Source organism: Anneissia japonica, unplaced genomic scaffold (genome assembly GCF_011630105.1).
Source record: "Anneissia japonica isolate Jap-2015-1 unplaced genomic scaffold, ASM1163010v1 scaffold287840_len1291095_cov163, whole genome shotgun sequence".
In the NCBI taxonomy this organism is placed as follows: Eukaryota; Metazoa; Echinodermata; class Crinoidea; order Comatulida; family Comatulidae; genus Anneissia; species Anneissia japonica.
Window position 1 is genome coordinate 1,205,055 of NW_022728493.1, and position 26,418 is coordinate 1,231,472.

Here is a 26,418-nt window from a genome sequence, read left to right on the forward strand (position 1 = left end):
CCCAGTTTTTGCCAGCACCGTGTAGCCTCCTCTTTTCTCGAGCTGGAGGATTGTTTGTGTTGAAAGTGAAAACAGTTCCTTCTAAAATGGCTCAAATAAATTACGACGAACTTCCCGGGCGCTTGATGGTTGTCATGCAAAATCTTTTAACACCTGATAATTCAGTAATTCAGCAGGTAAATAGGATTAAAAATCTTAAATTGTTGAAGTTCATGAACAGGCATTGTGTGCCATCGTTCCCGCATGGATTGTGGTCGTGTTGCCTTTTCGCATGCATGTGTGTTCTTGATAAGGCAGCAGGCCTAGGCCTAGCACTTTAGACGCGGGAAAGTTGCAAAACAAGTTGTATAAAAGAATAATTGCATATCATTTACCCTCTGTGTGTTTTTGTTTTTTAGACAGGGCGGTCACAGACTGGCACATAATAGGGGAAGGGGATATATAAAGAAGCATAGACACAGCCACACAAATTGTCAATATCAATGAATGCCCTAATACTTTATACTCCAGCATGGCCCCTGATCGTTAACAACAGACCATGTGGTTGGTAGTGCACAGCAGATCATTAAAAAAAGAAATCTGCTTAGGCTAGGCCCCTAGAAAATGTGGGAAAGTCGGTATGCGCTGCTACCAGTGGTGGCCCCAGGAATTTGCTGACAGGTGGTCTGGCACGTGCTTTCTAGACCTAGGCCTAGTCAAAATGGCAATAAACTAAGGGAATGTTTACATTTTTTTACAGTTTTGTATATATATTTTATATGTTTTTATATCATTTTTTATTGTTGGCCAGGGGTTTAGAGATGACCACTTGTTTTGTTGGGCTTTAGCCCATGTCACCTCTAGTCACGCCCCTGGTCAATATGTTTTATCGTGACTAATTTTTAATAAATATAAAATAAAATAAATAAACCAAAACGGCGAAAGATCAAAATCAAAACCAGCGCCAAGCCAAGCTTGCAATACTTGGTCTTAGGCGCAGGCTAAGGCATTCGTTCATAATAGTTACATATTTATTTATTTATTTAATGATGTTCTTGTACATAGGCCTATCTAACTTATTTAATTCTATCAAACTTTATCTATTTGTTTAACCATTTCTAACATATATATCATATAATCTTTGCAATCCGTTAATATTGTCGAACATTTTTTTTTTCGTTTATATAAAGAATTGATTTGTTAAATATTGGATTAATCATCCACAACAAATTTAAATTCCCCTTGATCATGTTTATTAATATTATGTTAATAACCATATTTAAAACTAATATATTTCAAATTTTTTTTAAATCTCCCCAAACATATATTTTATTTAAATAAGAATTGTTCTTATGATATTTATTAAATTTTTCCTTTATTGCAAATTTACAAAATTGTGAATGCTTTAGATTTTGCGTGTGTATTTCGGCCTAATTCATGTACATTAGAAAAGAGTTCACATTTACTCTGAAAACAATTTGTTAATATTAGGGAGTGGAAGTACTGCCGACACAGGAATTGAACCTAGGTCCATGGGATTAGAAGGCAAGCAGCATCATCTCAACCACTAAACTATGCAACTCTATTCCATATTCAGAATGTTAATTATAATACTGATTACCTGCCTGGATTCTCTCTTTTTTGGCGGCAATGTAATATCTTAGTTGAACATTAAAATAATCATTTTGATACATTCCAACTCTACCGATTTGATCTGGATTCTCCTCCTTTTCTCCCGAATTTTGTAAAATTTTTCCAAAATTTCATAAAATTAAAAATAAAATGTTACACATGTCAATTGTAATCATGGGCCCCCACTCCCCGGTTCCATGCATTAGCTGGGAAATATAGCCACGACTAAGCTGGGAACATACAGATATTTGTGTTCCTGTTGTGCAGGCCTGTATTCTGGGATTGAATTGGAGATGTATCAGATGGAAAAAAGACGAGAATTGAAAACATTGATGTACCTGGGGTATTGGGTAATTCTGCTGCAGAATACATAGCCAAAGATGTACATTAAATGATGCCCCACATTGTCGGGCAGTGTCCAGGACTTGCAACATTTTTTTATATTCACACATTCCTGTCTAAGTGCCCACTAGGGTCAGGGTGGGACGAGATTACAATTGATAAGTGTATTGCACCAGACTAAATACTGACTTTTAAAATACATATTCATTGTGAATATTGTTTTCACAGGCAACTCAAGAACTCCGGCTTCTGTTTAAACATCGGGCAATGGTAATGGCCCTGGCTACAATTATTTCAGCTTGTCCAGAAGTCCAGGTAAGGAACATTCTTTTTATTCCAATTAATAAACATAAAATATATTTAGGTAGAATTTTGCAAATGGTTGTAAGAAATAATAATAATAATAATATAACTGTCTGTCACGACATTGACTGGACATAAGACACAGAAACAAAATATATATAAAATCAACTGGTTTTAATTTAATAAAAGTTCGTTTTGCATATCCAATGACAAAGTGTTGTGCTACCTCCCAGAATCTTTATCACTGTAATAGTGCATTCGAAGTACAGATCATCTACTAAGTCTTGCTAACTGCTAGGGCTTTTCCCCTCAGTCTGCAATATCACTTTAGTATTTTTGGTACATAAGTCTTGAGTATAGGCTAATTGGCTCTACCTCCTCCGACCATCTATAAATGAATACAACATTTATATAGAATGGTATGCTAATGGTGTTCCTTTTCTATCAAAATATGCTTTAACATATTATACATAGCATATATTTATATATGTATATACATATTGAAGGTAAGTATTCCCGTAACATATCAAAATACATGCACTATTAGTACTACTACCCTATATATGCCAATAGGTAGATATTCTGATTTATCAACTATTAACAGTACTCACGGTCAATTCTTTACTTCATTTCTTGATTCAAAAATACGGTTGAAGCTCTCTTACTTCATCTATCACTCACATATAATTACTTTAAGCTTTTACATATAAGCCTTGTACTTTTATCTTAAAATGTGCCTCGACTGATATGTCCTTTAACCGACACTCCTCATTCCACATATTTCCTTTAAGAGATTCTATCTTCAACTCCTGGCTAGATACCTTTAAACTAACCCTTTTTAACACATTTGCATACTTTTACACTCCACTTAAATGCACGAATCATACACAGCCACTTTGCCTTAACCTCATTAATATTCATGTAACTTATTTCCATTCACAGACCGTTTTAACTTGAATCATACAACTATGCATATTCATTAGTTCACGATTCAGTTAGCAGTGCTGCAAAGTAGAATGAAATATCTTAAATATTGTGACACTGTCATGGTATTAGTAACTGTACCCTTTATTTTCATCTTTCCCCTCCCTCGAGTATTTAAATATTCAAAAATCTGTATCTCATTAACCATTTTCCGTCAAATATGCTTTTTGTCACTTCGAAAAATCAGTCGTACAATATTGCAAACAAATTTTTCCTCTGGAGCCAGACTTACAGTATAAGCCATAATTATATTTATATTTATATGGCATCTTATTACCAAAGAATGCAAGATGTTACTTACATACTACAAAATAAAAATCATCAGTGAAAAGAAATAAAATTAAAACAATAATTTATACAGGTCTCCCTCTAATTAAAGACTTTTCCAATTAAAGACCCCCCTCCCACTCCTCCCAAAATTAAAGATCAGTTTTCTGTGGTCCCAAATTAACAAATGTCTGTTATTTTTATTATTCTAATTAGATACCAAATAAAAAAATAAAAGCTGCTAAAGACTAAGAGAACTCTGGTCCCAAACGTAGTCTTTAGTTGGATTAAGTAAACATAAACAATGATAATAAAATATATTGGTTTTAGAATATGTGTTGTATGATGATGATGATGATGAGAAAAATGAATTGTCTCCAACAGAATTGAATCCAAGAATATCTGAGCAACCACTCCATTATAATATTTTGAGAATAACATAATAACTATTGAAAATTATTTTTCTTTAATCTTTTCCTGTTGCATGATTTAAAGATTCGTCAGTTTGCAGCTGTTTTAATGAGACGCAAGATTACAAAACAATGGAAGAATTTACCATCAGAATTCCAAGCTTCGTGAGTACAACTACTAAGCAATTATTGTAAAATGTTGAGGACACTGTTGGGATATAAGGACCTGAAGGTGATTGGACTAGATGATAATTTGTTAGAAGCAAATATTGTAAAGTTACCTTCAAGCAAGGGCTTAGCCAGCGAGCCGTCTGGCCGACGACCAACAATTATTAAGAACGGTCACTTTTACCGTGACGGCTTGACTACTCAGCTTGACCTAGCCTAGTTGGGCCTGGTCTACCTGTAGCATATTATTTATATTCTTCAAATATATCGAATGTTGCATTAAACTGAAGCTAAATCATATTTACATTTGATAAAACAACCATTATTGATTGGATTTATGTTGTTTTCATACCAACATTTGGTGGGAATTCCCAAAAAAGTAAGCCTAAACCATTTTCTTCCCAGTGAAAATTTCACTTCAACATGCGTATATCGTGTTTAAAACATTTATACCCCGCTGGAAAATGGACAGTTCTATTAGTCGCCCACCACACAAATACAGTACTTGAAATAGGCTCCCTAAATATGAAATAATTCTCCTGTATGGTAATTGCTTATTGATATTATACCAGTTTTGTATTCAGGATTTTGAAAAAATAGGGTGGGGGTGGGCTGAATAGGAAAATTACATCAACTGAACTTCTTGCAAGGCGCAAACCAAGGATGGAGCATATTGATGGGTATGAATACATCATAAATTGGTTGTTATTGTCTAAAGTAACTTTACTTCGCTATTTATTTCAAAAATTTACTTTTTTTTTTTTTGAACAAAAGGTGTGGGTGCTCTGGCGCTGTGAGCACCCCTGACTTTGCCATTTATTTCCATTTATTGAGCATCCCCCTGGTTACTTGCACCCTTAAGTCAGAAGTGTCTAGGTGTTTTGAAATGGGGATGGGGGCATGTTGTGTTTACAGCGCATAGATAGTTTTTGCATTTCGTGCTATATAAATTTAGAACCATTAACCATTATATCGATGATTAAGTGACAGAGTGTTAGCTCGCAAAATATGGTGATTTTTTTGCTCTTAACATCTTAAAGAGAAGGGGGGCAAGGTAAGCTTTTTTGAAAGTGGGGGTTTTTCTCCGCACCACTTAGATACACCATTGCATCGTATACCATATTGATACGATATTGATTTGTATTGTTATTGTATCTAGTGGTTTGTGATACAGTCACTTGATTTTTTTTAATTTCAGAATTAAAGCAGCTATTTTCAGAATGATGGAAGATGAACAAGAGTAAGTTTTCAAAATGTTTTTTAGTGTTTTCCTATTGCAGAACTGTTTAATCAATAATAAAACAAGCACAGTTTGACTTACTGCGAGCTTGGTTTATTATTGATTAAACAGTTCTGCAATCATTATAAGTACTGTAAACCAGATGAAACTATTGAAATGTGTTTTTATTATTTTTTTTTCAAATTTGTTGTGAAATGTTTAATGTTGTGTTTTGGTAATTAGTATTGATCAGTTTCACAGATTGTTATTTTATATTATTTTTCAGGCATATCGTACGTGTAGCATTAGCCCAAGTGTGTGCAGCGATTGCTAAACGGGAGCTTCCGTATAGCAGATGGGAAGAGTTCTACCAAAACCTTAACGTTTGCCTTAAGAGTGGTAATGTGAAAGACCGGGAGGTGAGTTTTATGCGAATCAAATGTTGAAAAAAAAATTTGAATAGCTACAAGATATAAACACAAATTGGTTTTGGTTAATAGTTAAATTTTAATATTCAAATTAACTTGGAAGTTAATGTCTTTTGGTCCTAGGGTTCTTGGTTCAGAACCATTGATTTATTTTTATCAGGATTATGAAACATGCCTCTAACATTGTTTGCAATCTGAGTAATTTGATTATCCTGTTTGTATTCCAGAATAAAGGAAAAAAATCTGTATTTTCTGTGTTGATGATAATTTATTCCATGAACTTAATATATTGGCAATATATAATAACAGTTTGGCATTATTATATACTGGTCTCCCTACAATTTAAGACCACTTTGGGGACCATGGTTTTTCTGTGGTCTTTCGCATCATTGGTCTCTAATTAGAATAAAGATAACAGATACCTGTAGATTTGGGACCACTGGAAAGTGGTCTTTAATTGGAGGTGGTCGTTAATTGGAGGGTTTTTAATTAGAGGGACACCTATTTTGAATATCTTTTATCAAGTGTTCAGCAATCATTGTATAGCAATGAAATGCGTACTGAACAAACAGTATTTAGAATAGCGTAGTTAGTTTAAACCAGAATTATAAACTGATATCTTTTCTCCATAGCTTGGTACAATGGTATTAAGTTCAGTGTCCGCATCGGCGGCAGAATGCATGAAACCGCATTTCAAAGGTCTCTTTAACATATTCTCAATGCTTTTAGAAGACACACAGAGCAAGATGGTTCCTTATTACACAATCAAGTAAGGCCGGCTAATGACATAGGGTATTGACCCGTAACCTTCTGGGTAACCTTCTGGTGTCAACTGGGGTCTCCGAAGAATATTGTGTACTAACCCGGGAGGCAACTATAGCGAAAATTAAGAAAATTCAAGGCCTCTATATAGTTCTCATACAGAATTATACCCTAAAATAAATTAATCACAAAACTATTATATTTAATTATCTTGAATGGTTTAGTTTATTAATTAATCCATGAATGGTAAAATGTTTTTAATAAATTAAATTTCCTTTAAATTATTTTCCATTGCCATTTTCTTTTAGATTTTATTCACCATAAATACTTGTTAACCATCCAAACAGACAGATTAATTTTTTGCCTTGTATCTTGATTTGAACAGTAGGGAATGGGGAGCAAGGGTCCATTGTAACTGAAAGTTCTACCCCCCCCCCAACCCACTTGTGGAGAAAACTTGCAATTTGTCAGGGAGGTAAAAAAAATCTGTAATAAAGTATAGATTGTGTCAACATTTTTTAACAACAGAATGATGAGGTGTTAAAAATGTACTGGTATTAAATATCAATTTAAAAGTTCAATGATTGCTTTGTTTATAAATTTCAGGGGCATGACATCATTGGTCACCTACATTGGATCCGATGAAGTGGTAAGTGACATGATTTTATTAATACATGAGCCGTACTAGTCTGGTATAGTAAATAAAACACTCTCCTGAACATTGACCTGAAGAAGTGCACTGTGTGCACGAAAGCTTGTGTATTGTCAATATAACCAGTCGTAAAATACTTCATGTCCAGTGTTTCATTTACCATATTTATTAATGAATCTAGGTGTTTTAAAACTTTTTATTGACAACATTACACAAGAGTTTGCTCTGATCAGACAGTTTTGAGTCTGACAAACATTTTATAATGTATGGCTGGCTATAAGAAGCTAGTATTGTTGTGTATATGCACTATAGCGGACCTTTTCCAAAGTGTCAACCAAACTTTACAATTTATCAACAGTGTCCAAACAGCAGGGCTTTGCAGAAGGTCCCTGCTATAATACTTGTGCTCCCTTTCCACTTGATACACACCTGCTGTTAAAATTAAAAATAAGCAACACCACAGAGATGCCAAGTAATCGAATTTAGGCAGCACTCCTACCAATATACAAATAAATAACATTCCAGAACTAAATAGTGTTTTATTAAATTGTTTTTGTTGAATTGTTTCTTTATTATTTGTGTTTCTTTTTTTTAATTAGCCATTGTTCCGAGCTTTAATCCCTAAAGTGATTTTGGTTACGAAAAGCCTCTTAGTTGTCGATGAGAACCAAGGCTGTGAAGCGATGGAGCTGTTTGATGAGTTGGTGGAATGCGAGGTGTCCATCATCGTACCACACATCAAAGAAATTGTGGTGTTCTCTTTAGAGGTAAAAACTTTAGAACATGCACAAGATAGTATTTTAAATGTATAATTACCCGGTGTACTGCCCAATCACCACCAGAAGGACCCCACTGGAAATAAGTCTTCTTCTAGACTTTCGTGGGCTATCCTTGGTGTTTACACCGAATAAATCCAATCCAATCCAATGCTTTTTATATTTTACTGTAGAAAATTTTAAATCGACCAATAACTTTTGTCTATACTGGTCCAAAGGACCACTGTTGTGGAAAGACGAGAGTAGCTTGCACCAGTTGACCGGGTAGCTCACACACAAAAAGATTTTTAGTGAAGGAAGTTACTGTACGAGTTAGTCCATGCATCGTGTGCTTTGTTTGGGCATCTATATAAAGCTTTATGTAAATCTAAACTACATTTCATTAACAACTTAACAATTTATCGCAGCGATGAATATCCAAAACTAACATTAAATGCAAAAAGAGAACATTTGTTACAAATAGTACATTTATTTTTAATGTCATTCCAGGTTGCCTCAAATCCAAACTTTGGTGGGAATGCTAGAATCAAGGCTCTGTCATTTATTACTTGTCTAGGGCGCATGAAAAAGAAGGTAAGTGCTATATTAAGATATACAGTAGTTCAATGCAGAACGAAATTGAGAGGAAACATCTTTATGTAGTTACAGTAAGTTACAAAAATTACCTAGATGTTGTAGTTAGATACCAAGTGACCTTTAAAAAGTACTTACTAAGGTTTCATGTATGCATGATCTGGTGAATAGGTTATATCCTATAGTTAGGTATCCAGTATATACCTAATGAACTGCATAAAGGTACATGCTGAGTTTATAGGTGACCATGGTACAGAAAAGCCAAACCAGTCACTCGTTGCAAATCGTGTTTCGGAGAAAATGGCCAAACATGCTGGAATGTCAAATTTTTAAAAATCTATTTTATTGCACTAAACTAATCTTTATATATCTACACACCATCCTATGCTGTTATTTTCCCCATTTTCAATGTTAAAACAACACTTTTTAAGGGTTTAAAGATAGTTTCTGAATGAGAAATGCCTGAAATCATAAACTTTGAAGGCTGATTGCTCATATATTGTTCTTTGAACAGCTGTGTGGTTAAACGCTTGTAACTTCATAAGGAAATGTCCGATTTGAATGATTTTTTTACCATTTTATAGCTATTATTTTACTCTCTAACACTGTATTAATAACTCAAAATCGATTTTTGCGACGGTGACTGGTTTGGCTTGTCCTTGCCACATATAGGTAAGTAGACCGTGAACTTAGGAAGGTACTCGCTGAAGTTGAAAGCTGGTACCCAGTAAACAGACACTATAGAAACATGTTAAAATTGATATTTTTTTTTTAATAAAAAGATATTGACAGTATGATTAAATGTTATCATGTTTTTCTTGTTACCTAGACAATCTTGAAACAAAAACTTGTTGGTCCAATCTTGAAAGCAATATTTCCCATTATGTCAGCAATTCCAGAAGATGATGAGGAGGAAGAAATTGGAGAGGATGCTGAATCAAGTCATCCAGCCTCTTTTGGTGCTCAGGCAAGGAAAAATGGTTATTGAGTGTGATTAACATGTGTAAATTAAGTTGAGGATAATATTTGTAATACCAGTGATAAGGGTGATGATGGTGGTAACGACGATGCCATGGTTGATGGGGATGGAAAAAATAGACATTACATCATTATGATTTATCACTTTCTTTTTTTTTTTTTTTTTGCTAAAACAGTCAGTATTCACATTCTCTCTGAAACCAACCGTGTAGCAAAAACCCAAAATGTTTTCTGGTAGCAAGCTAATTATGCTTGTTTATGTTAATCTATTATTTTTGTTTGTTTAGGTAATAGACATACTAGCATTGCATTTACCCCCAGAAAAACTTGTTCCCCCTTTAATGCAAATGGTACGACCTGCACTGGAAAGCCAAGACCCTTATCACAGAAAGGCTGCTCTGATTTGTATAGCAGTTTTAGCAGAAGGCTGTGCTGACTATATTCGAAACAAGTAGGTCATATTGTTATTTTTTTCTAATTTGTGGTGTCATGTGTTTTTCAAAAGGATTTTTCAATTTTTACAGTAGCAGATTCAGCCTCCACCCCCACCCCACCTAGATTTTTCAAACTTATTTTTTTTTAAATGAAGAAAAAAAATATAATTTTATTCAAATTTAAGTCTCAGAGTGCCATTTTCGGCCATCTAGAGGTGCCATAATCTTAAATTTTCTCACTCTCCCTGGGCCTCATTAATTTCTAATCTCTGGATCCACCATTAGTTTACTATAGGGAAGGAATATGTTGTTGTTTTCAAGTTTGTTGTTTGGGTAGGAAGTAACATCATTTGTCTTTTATGACAGACACCTAGAAGTGATGCTGCAATATATATGTAAAGGGATGGAGGACGAGAGTCAGGTTGTACACAACGCAGCGCTCTTCGCTCTCGGACAATTCTCGGAGCACCTGCAGCCGGACATCAGCAAATACCATAGTCATATCTTGCCCTTGCTCTTCAGGTACTTAGGACTTGCGTCTGAGACGGCAGATAAAGACCCAGCAGGCATCACTCGAACGTATTACGCACTGGAAATGTTTTGTGAAAATTTAGGTTGGTATGTTTTAAATGATTACCGCTGTCTCTTATACACATCTAGATGTGTATAAGAGACAGCCCTTATCACAGAAAGGAGTGCTATATTAAGATATACAGTAGTTAAATACAGAATGAAATTGAGAGGAAACATCTTTATGTAGTTACAGTAAGTTACAAAAAATACCCAGGTGTTGTAGTTAGATTCCTAGTGACCTTTAAAAAGTACTCACTGAAGTTTTATGTATGCATGATCTGGTGAATAGTTTAGTACCCAGGTTAAATCCTATAGTTTGGTATCCAGTATATACCTATTGAACTGCATAAAGGTACACACTGAGGTTACAGGTGACCATATAGGTAAGTAGACAGTGAACTTAGAAAGGTACCCACTGAAGTTGAAAGCTGGTACCCATTTAAACAGACACTATAGAAACATGTTAAAAATGATATTTTTTTTTAAATAAAAAGATATTGACAGTATGATTAAATGTTATCATATTTTTCTTGTTACCTAGACAATCTTGAAACAAAAACTTGTTGGTCCAATCTTGAAAGCAATATTTCCCATTATGTCAGCAATTCCAGAAGATGATGAGGAAGAAGAAATTGGAGAGGATGCTGAATCAAGTCATCCAGCCTCTTTTGGTGCTCAGGCAAGCAAAAAATGGTTATTGAGTGTGATTAACATGTGTAAATTAAGTTGAGGATAATATTTGTAATACCAGTGATAAGGGTGATGATGGTGGTAACGACGATGCCATTGTTGATGGGGATGGAAAAAATAGGCATTATGTCATTATGATTTATCACTTTCTTTTTTTTTTGCTAAAACAGTCAGTACTCGCATTCTCTCTGAAACCAACCGTGTAGCAAAAACCCAAAATGTTTTCTGGTAGCAAGCTAATTATGCTTGTTTATGTTAATCTATTAATTTTGTTATTTTTATTTGTTTAGGTAATAGACATACTAGCATTGCATTTACCCCCAGAAAAACTTGTTCCCCCTTTAATGCAAATGGTACGACCTGCACTGGAAAGCCAAGACCCTTATCACAGAAAGGCTGCTCTGATTTGTATAGCAGTTTTAGCAGAAGGCTGTGCAGACTATATTCGAAACAAGTAGGTCATATTGTTATTTTTTTCTAATTTGTGGTGTCATGTGTTTTTCAAAAGGATTTTTCAATTTTTACAGTAGCAGATTCAGCCTCCACCCCCACCCCACCTAGATTTTTCAAACTTATTTTTTTTTAAATGAAGAAAAAAAATATAATTTTATTCAAATTTAAGTCTCAGAGTGCCATTTTCGGCCATCTAGAGGTGCCATAATCTTAAATTTTCTCACTCTCCCTGGGCCTCATTAATTTCTAATCTCTGGATCCACCATTAGTTTACTATAGGGAAGGAATATGTTGTTGTTTTTCATCTTTGTTGTTTGGGTAGGAAGTAACATCAGTTGTCTTTTATTACAGACACCTAGAAGTGATGCTGCAATATATATGTAAAGGGATGGAGGACGAGAGTCAGGTTGTACACAACGCAGCGCTCTTCGCTCTCGGACAATTCTCGGAGCACCTGCAGCCGGACATCAGCAAATACCATAGTCATATCTTGCCCTTGCTCTTCAGGTACTTAGGACTTGCGTCTGAGACGGCAGATAAAGACCCAGCAGGCATCACTCGAACGTATTACGCACTGGAAATGTTTTGTGAAAATTTAGGTTGGTATGTTTTAAATGATTACCGAATAATTTATTGTGATTTTTAAATATATTTTGTATAGGTTAGGCCTCACCACAAAATGAGTCTCATGGTTAGAAAATGAAAAATTTTTAGTTTATATTAGGTTTGAGTAAATCACATTATAAGCTTTAATTTGGTCTTTGAATGGCTTTCCTAGGATAAGTAGACCTAGAGATGTGAGAATTTAAAGTTTAGGTGTATGAGAACCACGTTTTGAGAAAATCAGCCTCAAAGATAAACTAATTTGTACAAATAATCAGACTAGAATTATAGAATATGTGTAAAAAAACACTGTTTTAGTAAGAAAATTCACTTAAAAAGTATACAGTCATAAAATATAAGTATCGAGTTATTCCAGAACGTTGAAATCAAGATTTTGTAAAAATTTTGACTTAATTTTCACCTAATTTGGTGAATATCTCAATATGATTTCAACAACGATGCGTCTCATTTCGTGGTGAGACCATAATATAGTACAGTACGATCAGAACATATACTATTGTTTGTAGTACAATGCACCATATACAAACTTACTTATGTTACAGTAATTTAAAAGATGAAAAGGGCATAATTTCGCTGACAATGAATTTAATGTCCTCCAACTCCAACTGAATTATGCAAGTGATGTAATAGGTGCTTGTGCGCATTCTCATTTGGACGAAGAAATAAATCATGATGAAATAGAATACAATGTAAGCCCTACTTTCTGCCAGAATATATTTGGGTTGTTAGCTTAGGAGATGCCAAATATATCTTGTTACTTCCACTATAATTTTTACCATTTTTATTTATGCATTTATGATTATCAAACCTTTGTTACCTTTGTTTTTTTTCTTACTAGGTGATGAACTCTTGCCTTATCTGCCAGCCTTAATGGAAAAACTACTACATAGCCTTCAGACCTCCAAGGCTGTCCACACAAGAGAATTAGCAATTAGTGCCATAGGTCAGTTTCTTCATGCAATTCATGCCTGATAATTATCAAAAATAGTATTACACTCCTATACATATTCCTTGATCCTCCATAGAGTTGTTTAGCCATTTCAACAATTGACGAAATATATGTGTTTCAACTGTTCTAAAGGCTTTTATTTCACTTAAAACCAAAATCTGTGGTGGATCCAGGAATTTGCAAAAAGAGGGGCCCATGGAGGGAATTTTACAGATGGAGGGGCGTAGACTATCTGAGCCCCACCATAGTTGTTGTTGAGATATGAAATTGTGTCTATGGCACTTGTCAATGGCAGGAGATGGCCCTTTAGAACTTAAATTAGAATGAATTTTTTCATTCTTTTTTAATTAAAAAAAATGTATGTGGTCCGGTCTGACTGGACCCCCTTGAATCTGCTTCTGGTATGAAAACATGATCTGCATAATAGTCATGAATGCAGTTATGATAATAACATAGGAATTAATTAATGTGTCTTCTTACGTTTGATATTAAATAATAGGTGCCACGGCCAATGCAGCCAAGCAGAACATGTGTCCATACTTTCAGCAGATCATGGAGCATCTTCGGGTGTATCTACTGGCATCGGACATGGGCTTAGCATTGGTGTTAAAGATACAGGCAGTAGGTATGTTAGCAAACAACTTCAACCATTCTTCTTTTTCTACTATTGAAAATTGCTAGTATAGACTTTCTTATATTTATCTATTGAGTGTTGAAAGACATGGATTGTCCACTGTCAGAAAGTAATAATCTGGATACCTATTTAAACATTTTTGACTGGAAGTTTTTGAAGGTGTCAAGGGCTATAGCAAATATCCTAAACAACATTTATGTACACATAAATTAATTATTTTCATAGAACAATCATTACATCTTCGTATCACGTGACATTGGCTATTAACCCCATTTCGTCACTCATCACTGAAATTTAATTCCATCCATGCATTTTCTTTCCATCCGATTTTGCCAATTGCACGGTGCCTAGGACACGATATGACATCAACCTAATACAATCTTTTGATTGGTTAAATATATGCTGGACTGTTCTATTTAGAAAAAGGGTAGATTTTTTCATAAAATATAAAATGACAAGAATATCCATGTAGGAAAAGGTAGGTTTTTTTCATAAATTATCAGATGACAAGAATCTATTTTAGGTGTGTCATAAAACAAATAATGAATGTTTTTTATTCGCCAATGGAAAGAATATTTTCATTCATTTAAAGGTTGACTGTTCCATTCCAACCTTTGAACTCATGAAAACATTCTTCCCATTACACTGATAAACATTCATTATTTGTATAATATTCAATACTATCATTATCTTCAACCGTGGTTGGTTTTCTGACTGGACAAAGGTCTTAGCATGTCACTTCCAATGGCAATTGCTATCTACTATCAGTTTCTCTTTATCATTTCATATATCTTCCTCATTTTCTTTTATTTCTTTCGTTTGTGTCCAAACTGTGGAAGCTGCTGCTTTTATCATTACTCGGGCAGATGTATCCTGCCCAGTTTTGTTTTTAATACAGTACCTCCATCCAATCCTCTATAAAACACTATCTGAACACTTTGAATTTATGGTAATACCACTATTTACCCTATAGATACGCTTGGTGTCTTAGCGCGAACAATTGGAGAAGAGAACTTTAAACCGTTAGTGGAGGAGAGCATACAGTTAGGCTTGAAGTTAATTAATGAGGTTAATGATCCTGACCTTAGGAGATGCACGTAAGTATAAAGAGCTTATCATTATTTTTTCTCAAAATGACACATGTCATAGGGTAATTCCCACACTCATTATTATAGGCTAAATGCAATACATACTGAACTCTCCATCCTGAATTAATTTTTTTTCCGGTATATAGTACTAGTAGAACCACACACTGTACTGAACTTGGATAATCCTACTATTACTTGAACTTCCCTGCCAAAATAATGGAAGTGACCATTCTTGTGCAGTATGTAAGAATGCCACACTAACATCCCTATTTTGAGGTCCAGCTGCACCTCAGTAAGGGAGGCGTGAAGGCATTTATCCATGTAACAATTTTACAAATTTGTTTACACATTGCAGTTGGCCTATATAAATTTATAAATATTATTATTTATTTAGAATTTTGCTAGTAAAGCATTCTTGGCAACAGTCAACAAGGCTTTGCTTGGTTCATTGGCATATTAGAGGCTATTAATTTACTACATCTCTTCAAAGAACATAGAATTCTAGCAAGGTAACTGCAACTTGCAAGATCCACACGTTTGCTGAAAAATTAAAAAATAAATATATATTTTAATTTAGTTAGTAAATCATACTACTGTACATGTTTTAAGTCAGCATTTATATATGTCTAGCCTATACTAATTGGTACATAATGGCATGAAAAAAACATTAAATCCTGCCTCGCTAGACTCCATCCGTACGTGCGTAACTAGGCCTAAGGCCGCAGAGTGATGACCACCACTACACACAGCATACGGCCACTCAACACAACACACATATCCTGCAGTGCAGATAGATAGAGCCTAGGCCTACATGTATTTCGGGATTGATATTAAAATAAACTTCATTTTTCGGAAGACTACTTAGTACCAAAACCTAGTAACTATGATTTTTTTAGTATTGTTATTAAAGAACTGAAGCTTACTTGAAAGAAAAAGTATTTTTTATGCACCGATTCTCCAAAGTTCCAAATCTTCGCGGCGAAAAAAACTTGTGGCATCCATTCCATCACATGTGATTTCGAATTTCGTTAATTTGTTGAAATTTATTTACTCAACTGACAGCCATCTCATTGATTGAGGTCGGCGCGGATGAGAAAGATCGTAACATGGAGGATAAACAAGGCGATTCTACCACGGATCTAGGCCTGCCTTCCATGGAGTTGTTATTTTGATAAACAACTTAAATAACAACTCCCTGGTCTTGTTTATGACATTTTAAGGCTGAGCGAGCGCCATAGTATATTGGCTTAAGATAAGAAATTTTGTATCATTGCTCTATGACATCGTGGAAATCACATTTTTCGTGAAATTTTCGGGATATTTTAAAAAATCGGGAGATTATTAATAAAAATCGGGAGGGCGGGAGACGGCCTAAAATATCGGGAGAACCCCGCAATTTTCGGGAGACTTGGGATCTCTGCACCTGCCTTGTGTCATGTCACTTAAGTGCAGAACAGGATTTTGTATATGCTATTGAGATTAATTGTTTTACACCTGATAGGTATGGCCTGTTTGCTTCTATATCCACTGTTGTGAAAGAAGAAATGGCACCACACCTTGACACTATAGTAAAGATTATGATAGACTCCCTCCAGTCAACAGAAGGAGTAGTGGTAAGTTCTTGATAGCAAGTTCTCATTTTCTTGTTTATAAAAACTAATTAGGATTAATTAATTTAATTTGAAATGGAACTGTTCATTAAAAATATAAAATAAATAATAGTCTATTGAGACTGTTTTTTTAATATTGTTATTATGAAATTGTGTTTTTAAAATTTTGTTCTACTTATTCTAGACTCATTTTAAAGAGGATGAGAATGAAATGTTACAGGTTTTTGGTGAGGATGATGGGGAGGTAGATGAGGAGGAAGATATTAGCATAGAAGGAGAGGACAATGAAGATGATGAAGATATAGAAGGGTATATTAATTTCGTTTTTTAATGACAATATGATTTTTAAGCTTTAGTATGTGAATCCATATTTCTACGTTCATTCGGCTCAATTAAGTTATCTATTCATTAAAATATATTTAATACATTGTGTAAATTGTATATCTACAGATACAGTGTTGAGAATGCATATTTGGAGGAGAAGGAAGACACCTGTAATGCACTGGGTGAAATAGCAGATAATTGTAGGTATGACAATAAAAAGTAATATTGTTCTATGGGGCTTCCATCCCAAAATCAGCATCCATGACCCAAAAAATAAAATTGACTTTTTATATTTAATATTATCTACAAAAAAAATTTTAAAAGTGATGGGTCGTTTACTGGAGTTTACTTAATATTGCCAAAGTTATGTGTAAAAGGAAAATGACTTTACTGTACAAAAGTATACAATGCTTCCACATTCCTAATGTATGTTAATTTATGCTGGTTTTTGGAATAGCATGCCTCATATATATTCTAAGCATTCAAGCTTTTGCCAATGGCCAATCTTTAAGCCGTATTGCTTTCATAAAACTGCTACTATACTGCTCTTTAAAATCTTGGAGCCAAGCCTATTCCAGTTGTGCCTCCCTAGGCCCAGGTTACTACACTCTATTCATATATAAACGTATAACTCCAATGGTGCATTGAAATTTTAAAAATTTAGAGGCAAAACAGGGTGGGGGAGACACGTGCCCCCGTGCCCCATCCCCCTACTGGATCTGCCGCCGAACGGCATCCTAATCCTAATAGTAAGTCCTACCATTTTGGCTGCGCCTGATGGTGGATCATACCATTTCTGCTGAGCTAGGCATTTAGCAGCTTTGTTAATCAGACATAGAGTATCATGAATAGCCTGTGTTTTGGTTTTTAGCAATGCTACACAACCATTTTTAAAAATTTACATTTTGATTACAGTTTAGCATTTCTGCCACATATTGATGAATGTTTCTCTGAAATCATGAAATTGATCGAGTATCCGGCCAGCAACATCCGGAAGGCTGCCCTCTGCTGCATGGGTTCAATCTGTCGGGTTTTGTCAAGAGCACAGGGAACAATTGACAATGGAGGTGAAGGTAGGCCATGGATACAGTCCTTTTCTCTCATCTACTAAGCTCATTTAATTTCTGTTTTGGGTATTTTAATATTTAAATTTCTTTTCTTTATGCAGATTATCAAAATTTCTTTGACAAAAAAAATTGTATGTCCATATATAGTTACAAATGTAAAGATAAATTTAGGATGATAATCTGTAACTTAATGCTTTAACTAGGCTGTAATTCGCACAGGCGTGGACTAACTGAATCATGATGTGCCTATGGTTATATGTGATGTCATAACCATATTGAGGCATGTCGCATGTTTTTGTAAAATAAAATTTGGTAAGAAGTTAAACTTGAAAAGTGCCATGGAAAAAAAAACCGTAAAGTTGGAATCCCCAAAGTACTCTGTTGGGGCTCTTGTGGTTTACCATATGTCGACAACCACTTACAGAGGGTGCAGTGCATGAACTACATAAACTTATTTATGGCTATGTTCTCACACGGCTGCTAACGGTTAGCAGGATCCGGATCATGCTAACCGTTAGCTGCTGTGCGTTCATAAGAGAAAATCCCAATCCAGATACCAAGAATATGATGATCGAATCACTGCCCAATAAGAAACTGGAAATTGTAAACGCGTACGTGTGATTGGTTGATGATAGAAATGCACTCACTTGCTAACCAATAGCGCTTGCTAACCGTTACCGGTTTTCCGGATACCGCTAACGGTTAGCTCCGGATACTAGGTCTCTCGAGAACCAGGCTAATATCCATTTTATGTATTTTAATGAAGTATGTCTCCTTGTCTTGCAGTATTTGCAAAGGCCTTGGAGAAGGTTATACCTTGTTTTATCAACGTCATCAACACAGACTCTGAAAGGACAGTCGTCATGGCAACACTAGAGACAATAAATGAGATGCTGAAAGAGGGCAGCAGATCAATGGTTTCTGAGCAAAGTCATGTGTCAAGTATCACAAGTGCAATAAGAAATGTACTGCAATTAAAGGTGAGAGGTCAGCAAAATGTTATTCTATTTTTATTTCCCAGTCTGTGTTATTTTCAGTCCTATCTCTTAACCCTTTCACTGCGTGTACCCGGTAATACCGGGTATAAACATATACTGTTGAATTGCACGTACCCGGTACTACCGGGTATGTAGAAAAAATATTGTTAAAAATCAGGAAGAGGTTCTGCGCCCTCTATAGTTTTTTTTTTATGAACTATAATTAACCTTTTATCAGAAAAAAGTGTTTTCAAGTGGTTAGGCGCAAAATGGCGGGTGCACGGCCTCAAAACAGACGGTACAATGTTGACGAAGCTATGGACCAGATCTTTGCAGATACGGATAGTGGAGATAACTTTGAATTGGATGATTCTTGCATTTCTTTTCCCCCAGTCGACTATGATAGTGACGACAGTGATTCTAAGGACGAAAACTATTATTCTCTCAACTTGGGAGGCCCTGCACAGGGTCAAGGTGGCAATGCCTTGTCCGCAGATTTCCTTTCCACATTTCACACAATAGAACAGGCTAATTTTTACAATAAATACAATACATTTTATAATAAAGTAACCGTATGATGTTTGCAACGATGCATTTATATTTACAATCTGGATTATATAAAGCATAAATAAAAACAAATGGCAAAAAGTACATCTAACAGTGATTTTCTGCAAAATTTTATATTTTCACAATTTTGAAGAAAAACTTTGATTATTTGCGGTTTTGAATAAAACGATCAAACTAACTCATTTTTTTTTTGTTTTTATTCATCTTGTGTGTCTGCATCATCATAAAGTAAAAAAAAAAAACATTCCATAAAAATTTCATTGGGAAAAATTGGGTTTTTTTATCAAAATTTGAGAAAAAACAGAAATTAAAAATGGCGACTTTGAGGTCACATGACTACCTAATTATGCAAAATACCAAATATCAATGTTCCTCGCGTAGGCCAACCTATTGCTCGCCCCAACAAAGAAAAAGAATTTCGAAATAACCTCTTTTAGTATTTTTTTTGAATTATTTTAAAAATTAACTTTTTTCGTTAAAAAAAGTCCCAGCACAGGGGGTGCATATACCTACAGCAGTGAAAGGGTTAAATCTTATATGTGAAAATGAATAAAGTTAAGTTTAATCTGTCAACACAAGTGCTATTCTTATGCCTTTTGCTTTTGTATTAAAAAAAAAATAATAATAAATTATTTTCAAAATAATGAACTTTGAAGTACTTAAAGTTAATGATGGTAAATTGCAGAAGTGGGAATGTAGTTTGTAACTTCTTTACCTCTCCCATTTCAAATTCCATGCTTTCCCTTCCCCTCACAGATATGGTAAAGTTCACTACCTGAGATTAGGTTTATAGAGTGTCAATTCCAATTTCCATTCATCATTTAAGAAGCAGTCAGTAGTGCTATGTTTGTGGCTTGCACTCTCAACCTCTACCTTGGGAGTAAAAAAAAAACCCTTCATTGTGCAAGTCACTTTAAGAGTTTAAGTATTGGCATATGCTGAGAAGGTAAAATGACTTGTGCTGAAGAGGTGGCAAATACCCCCACCCCCACCCCTCCATGGTACCATCTCCCACAGCATTGCACATTCTGGCCCAAACATCAGCCCACAGATTAAGTTTCAAATTATCTTTTCTTACATTCTCTAAAAACTGCTATCCATTGTCACTAATTCGACACTTTTTCAAAGAAAAAGATAACATCTTCAATCTTTTTACACACAGCTAACCCTCTAATCTTTAATTTTCAAGTCTCAAAGTGATCTTGAATTAAAGCTTGAAATTTTAGGTGCTTAAATCCTGAGTTCAAATTTAGTGATTTTGATATAGAGATATGTATGGCAGCATAATAACAGACTGCAGTACTTTAAATCAACAATGAGAATAGTTAATCATATTATCACAACCAATCACAGACACTGGGAGAGATAAGGAATAAGTATTATTTTTCTCCTGTGACAGACAGCTTGCCAAGATGAGGATGATGAGGAGGACTACGATGAGGACCCTCAGCAGGCGGAACATGATGAAATGTTGATTGAATATGCAGGTGAAATCATCCCGTCCCTGGCAAAAGCAATGGGTGGCCAGGCTTTTGGCCCATACTTAGCAGGAGCCCTGCCACTTCTTGTAATGAAGACGGTGTGTATTAATATAAATATTTATTTTTGTTGTTTGTATAGTATTATATTCGACATTAGTATTATTATCATAATATCGTAGATGTAATATTTTTTTTCATAGTTGTAGTCTTCACTACTGTTTTTATTTTTATTATCATTTTCATTATTGTTGTTGTTATTTTTAGTATTATATTTCGTGTCACAATCCAATTATCTTTTGTCCTGATATTTTTGTTTTTTAATGGATTTTTCAACTTACTGGCTTGCATTAAAAATAAATCATGCTTGAAAATAGATGCTTATCGCATTCACCCTGTTTGTGTATCTCAGAGCCAGCAGTCTCTTTTAGGCAGATATATGTCTGCTAACAGGTACAGTTGCCTGGAATCGACTTACTATTGCCAAAGTTATGAGTACAAATATTTCAGATTCTCTCTATTAAAGTATAACATACAGCCACATTCCTACGCTAATTACTCAGTCTAACATTGTGACAGTATGCTGGTGTTGGGATGGCATGCCTCATATTATCAGAGTGTAATGAGACTCTATTCAATATCAAAGCCAGTTTCTTTCTCTTTAGAAAAAGTCCTGCACCGTAGCGGAGAAGTCATTTTCAATTGGCACTCTCTCGGAAACGATCATTGCAATGGAAGATTGTATTCAGCCGTTTGCCGGTCACCTCGTTCCCGTCTTTGTCCAAGGTATGCAGGAGGATGATGCAGAAGTACGCAGTAATGCAGTATTCGGTATTGGTGTGCTAGCTGAGCATGGAAAAGAAACTGTTTTCTCGTATCTTTTAATAGATTTTGTAGGATTTGCTAGACTCGCTGTACCAGCAGTTTTTTGTTTAAAATAATATAATGAATCATTCTAAATTTTTTAATAATCCTTTGTGTATAAAAACATCTTATAAAATGAATATAATTTTTAATGGAATATGTAGCAATGTTGTTTTTCTTTCGCTTTACTGTTTTTGCATTAGCTGCCAGTGGCGGATCTAGGGATTTGAAGTAGAGAGGCCCCCAGGGAGGGACTGTCACAAATGGAAATTAGACCACCTCAGCAAAAATACCCAGCCCCACCATATTTGTGGCTGAGATAAGAAAATTTATGATTATGGTACCTCTAGAATGGCACTCTCAGACGTAAATTTGATTAACATTTTCCTTTTTTATCATTTTTTTTTTTTTTTCATAATTTTGACAAACTTGGGGGCCGGGGGAAGCTCGGTTCCCTCTTGAATCTGCCACTGGCTACTGTATTTCTTAGGCTGTTTATCTGTTTTCTTAACTTCATTCATAAATTAGACATTACCCAGTCTTATTAAGTGCTATTTCAAGTTTAATTGCTAAGGAAGATGACCAACGAGTAATTGACAACATATGCGGTGCTGTTGCGAGACTGGTGTTGACCAACACTGAAGCAGTTCCTGTCTCCCAGGTACTTGAGGCCTATCAAATGACCTGGATTTTAACCTGTCTATAACTAGTTTTTTTTAATTGTATGTAGACGTCATCTAATTTGTGATACAATTCAATTGTACTTTTTAATGGAACCATTCTTTGATTGCCGAGGCATACTGTAGAACAAGGCATAGCAATCATCCGTTACATTAATTCTAATAATAATATATGATTTATATAGCGCCTTTCCAAATTGATCAAAACGCTTCACAAGGACAACATCAGAAATACATCATACATCAGAAAATATTAAATGAAATGGTAAAATTAATTAACCTTAATTGTGTTCATACTTTAAATTATTACAATTATTTATAGCTAACCAGGTATGGATAGGTGCGCAGGTGTATGTAAATTTACATTATGGACATACATTACTTGCACGAATAAGCGCCCCTCTCGAATAAAATATTTGAATAAACTCCCCCTCAATAATTCAATCAATTCTGGACTGTGGATGTTGGCATGATTTCAGGTGTTGAGTGGAATCAAATTCTCCTTTAGTCAATATCAAAATGAGGATATTTATCTTGGACAGATGAGAGCTCTCTGGATAGACAGTATATTTCCAACTTTCATCTTCTTACATTTTTTTATAGCCTAGTCCTACTGCTTTTCCGAAAATTTGCACCTAATAACGCATTCTCATCTGAGTTTTCAAGAAAACCTGCAATGATCATGCATTTCTGTTAATCTCTTTCGGTCGATGGCCAACAAGTAACCACCACTGCTAATTTCATCTGCTATTCTGCTGTTATGTAATAATGCACTAACAACATTCTTGTCATGACAAGCCATGCTCTCTGGACGATTATCTTTTCCGCAGCACCACCATTCGTAATTTGCGGTTTCCTGATGTCCTTATATAATCATTTTTCATTCAAAATGTGCCTCTTGAATTTAATAAGTTGTCATAATAACCCCTCGATTTTCATCTATTTCCATAAGCGCCCCCTTAATTTCCACTTTGTTTTGATAAGGGCCCCGTTCGAATAAGCGCCCCGTTTGAATAAGCGCCCCTCAAAAAGTGCAAACAAATATTTTAAGCACCCAGGCGCTTATTCGTGCGAGTAAGGTAACTGTATTGTCAGCATGGTGTCCAGCAGGGCCCAGTCCCAGCCATCAGGGAAACCTGCCCCAGTGATCGGGAAGTTGTACTTAACTCTTTGGGAAAATTTATTAGAATTATTTTATAAGCCATAGTTGGCTGATCTAATTGTCCCAACCATGGCGGGACTGAGGTGGGTGAGCCCCAACCACAGCGGACAGAGGTGGGTGCGGCCCATCTTCCAGAGAACCATGGACCCAGAGAAATATTGATCCCACTGCTGATTTGTCAGATGTGGTTTCAAGCTGGCTTGGAAGAAAGCATTTTGTGCCTCAGACCATGAAAATCATTATGATAATGCTGTATCTTTACACTCAAAAACATTAGTGGTTTTGAGCCATCAAAAAATTCTAAAAGTTCCTTTTGGTGAAAAGCTTAATGCCCACAAGCACTTTATAGCCCAACAGTAGTTTTCTGGTTTAAGAAATAAAAACCAAAAAAAAAAAAATTATAAAATTGCCTCTTTGGTAATGCTCGATGCCCCCGACTGCCGATCCTGCGGTCACGCACATTTTCAAGACTTGGTGCAACAAAATGCTTTATATATTTTATCACTTTTTAAAAATTATTTATTAATTATCAATTCTCTTAGGTTCTTCCACGGCTTGTTCAACTGCTGCCCTTGAAGGAGGACAAGGAAGAGAACAACACAGTGTTCCGCTGCATCCATCATTTGTACGGTACCGCTCATGAATCCATCCCACCGCTTATTCCACAGCTGCTTTTGGTCTTTGCGCAGGTGCTAGGTACTACAGAAATCAATGAAGGTACAGTACCATTAAACCAGTTTTCATGTTAATATTATCATTTTTAATGATCATTGTTAATGTTGATAAAAGTAAAGATTTGATATGTTTAAAATTGTTTTATTCCTCTGTAGTTTCATGTAGAAACCTTCTGCTCTACAGCGTCATCCTAAACAAAATTGCTAGCCTTAGCCATTTTAAGTAAAAGCAACCCCTTTTCAAGTAAATCATTAATTTTTCAGGCTGAACATTGGATATTTTGTAAACGATTATCACCAAATGAAGTCAACTGGCTATAATTACAAGACATATATGAAAATGACGTTTTTAACAGATTTTAATGCTCTTTCAACAGTGACGCAGGGGCTCATTATTCAAATCGTTCAGAGTGTTCACAATCAAAATCCTGATGATTTCAATAAGCTACTGTCATCCTTACCGCAAGACCTTGCAAGCAGGCTCTCAGCTGTAGCATGCTGCTCATCGTAGCAGTAGTGAGGACAAGCTGGCTCCCAACTGTGGCTTGCTGCTCATCGTACCAGTAGTGTGGACAAGCAATTCTCTCAGCTGTGGCATGCTGTTTATTGTAGCAGTAGTGTGGACAAGCAGACTATTAGCTGTGGTATGCTGTACATTGTAAACATCAGTTGGGTGGCATGCTTAGAAGTTACATGGACAAGCCGACTACCAGTTGTAGCATGCTGCTCATCTTAGCAGTTCAGTGCTACAACCATCAGTTGTAGCATGCTGTTCATTTTAGCAATTACATGGATAAGCAGACTATAAGTTGTAGCATGCTGTTCATCTTAGCAGTTACATAGAAAAGCAAATATTAGCTGTGCATGCTATTCATCTTAGCAGTTACGTTGATAAGCAGACTATTAGCTGTGGCATGCTATTATCTTTAGCAATTACATGGATAAGCAGACTATAAGTTATAGCATGCTGTTCATCTTCGCAGTTATATGGAAAAGCAAATACTAGCTGTGCATGCTATTCATCTTAGCAGTTACATGAATAAGTAGACTGTTATTAGCTGTGGCATGCTATTATCTTTAGCAATTACATGGATAAGCAGACTATCAGTTGTAACATGCTGTTCATCTTAGCAGTTACATGGAAAAGCAAATATTAGTTATGCATGCTGTTCATCTTAGCAGTTACTTGGATAAGCAGACTATTAAATGTGACATGTCATTCATTTTAGTAGTTCCATTGATAAGCAGACTACAGTTAAGCTTGCCTAAGTCGACTTCGCCTAACTTGAATAATTTCTAAGTTGATCTTATTTTACATGCCAAATTGTTGTGGTTTCCATAATTAACGATCTGCAAGTCAAATTTTATCCAAGTCAAACAATTTTTCAATGCCAGTTTGACTTTAGGCAAGTTCTACTGTATTAGCTGTGCCACGCTATTCTTCTTAGCAGTTACACGGGCAAGCAGACTATCAGCTGTGACATCCTATTCATCTCTCTGCTATTCAATTTTCCTGATCATCTCCAAGGAGGATTAACCAAATCATCGAGAAGAGGAAACTTTAATAAAATAAACTTAATTAATTGAATAATTCTTAATTGTATTTATGATTATTTTTCATATTAGGATGATAGGAATGCACAACTCATTTAAATATTACCAAAGTTTTCTGTCATTTTTTAGAATAATGTGTAAAATTTTCATTTTTTATACCAGACAGTATGATAGATCATGTGCATGTTAAAATTAATGAAATAAGAATGTATGTATATACACGTGTTGGTGTTAATTGTGACACTGCCACACCAAAATACTTATACTATTATTTATGGTGAGCCAACATTTATCTTGCAATCCTGTTAAAATGCAAACATCCTTAAGTTTTAAATTGCAATCATTTTCTCTGAGTGTTAAGGATGCACTGTCTGTAAAGAGGAAAATTCAAAAATTAGCTGGTAAATCAATTTAAGGGTTTTTGTAGTAAAATGTGTCTAATAAGCATAAACCATTTTTGTTTCTGATTGGAACTTGGCAGTTAATGACTTATTTGATAACTTCAAATAAGCTTATAAATATTACATTTTTTTTTTTTTTTTT

The 26,418-nt window shown here is 35.1% G+C and overlaps 1 protein-coding gene across 1 annotated transcript; it reads left to right on the top strand.

The window, feature by feature from the left end:
* LOC117114145 (importin-4-like) lies at nt 1–26,418 on the top strand. The gene is made up of 25 exons (XM_033257702.1): nt 1–176; nt 2,182–2,268; nt 4,003–4,082; nt 5,284–5,325; nt 5,591–5,723; nt 6,365–6,501; nt 7,101–7,143; nt 7,746–7,913; nt 8,412–8,495; nt 9,325–9,462; nt 9,761–9,924; nt 10,274–10,521; nt 13,086–13,190; nt 13,696–13,821; nt 14,804–14,927; nt 16,420–16,531; nt 16,713–16,837; nt 16,979–17,056; nt 17,768–17,925; nt 18,706–18,899; nt 20,863–21,042; nt 21,607–21,815; nt 22,334–22,466; nt 24,190–24,364; nt 24,699–26,418. The coding sequence occupies exons 1-25, from the start codon at nt 87–89 to the stop codon at nt 24,830–24,832; spliced, it is 3,267 nt and encodes a 1,088-aa protein (XP_033113593.1). The 5' UTR covers nt 1–86; the 3' UTR covers nt 24,833–26,418.

Coding starts and splice junctions, on each gene's coding strand:
- LOC117114145 (XM_033257702.1), top strand. CDS start 87: ATGGCTCAAATAAATTACGACGAACTTCCCGGGCGCTTGATGGTTGTC. Junction 2,269..4,002: donor CAGCTTGTCCAGAAGTCCAG/GTAAGGAACATT, acceptor CATGATTTAAAG/ATTCGTCAGTTTGCAGCTGT. Junction 21,816..22,333: donor GGAAAAGAAACTGTTTTCTC/GTATCTTTTAAT, acceptor TTCATAAATTAG/ACATTACCCAGTCTTATTAA.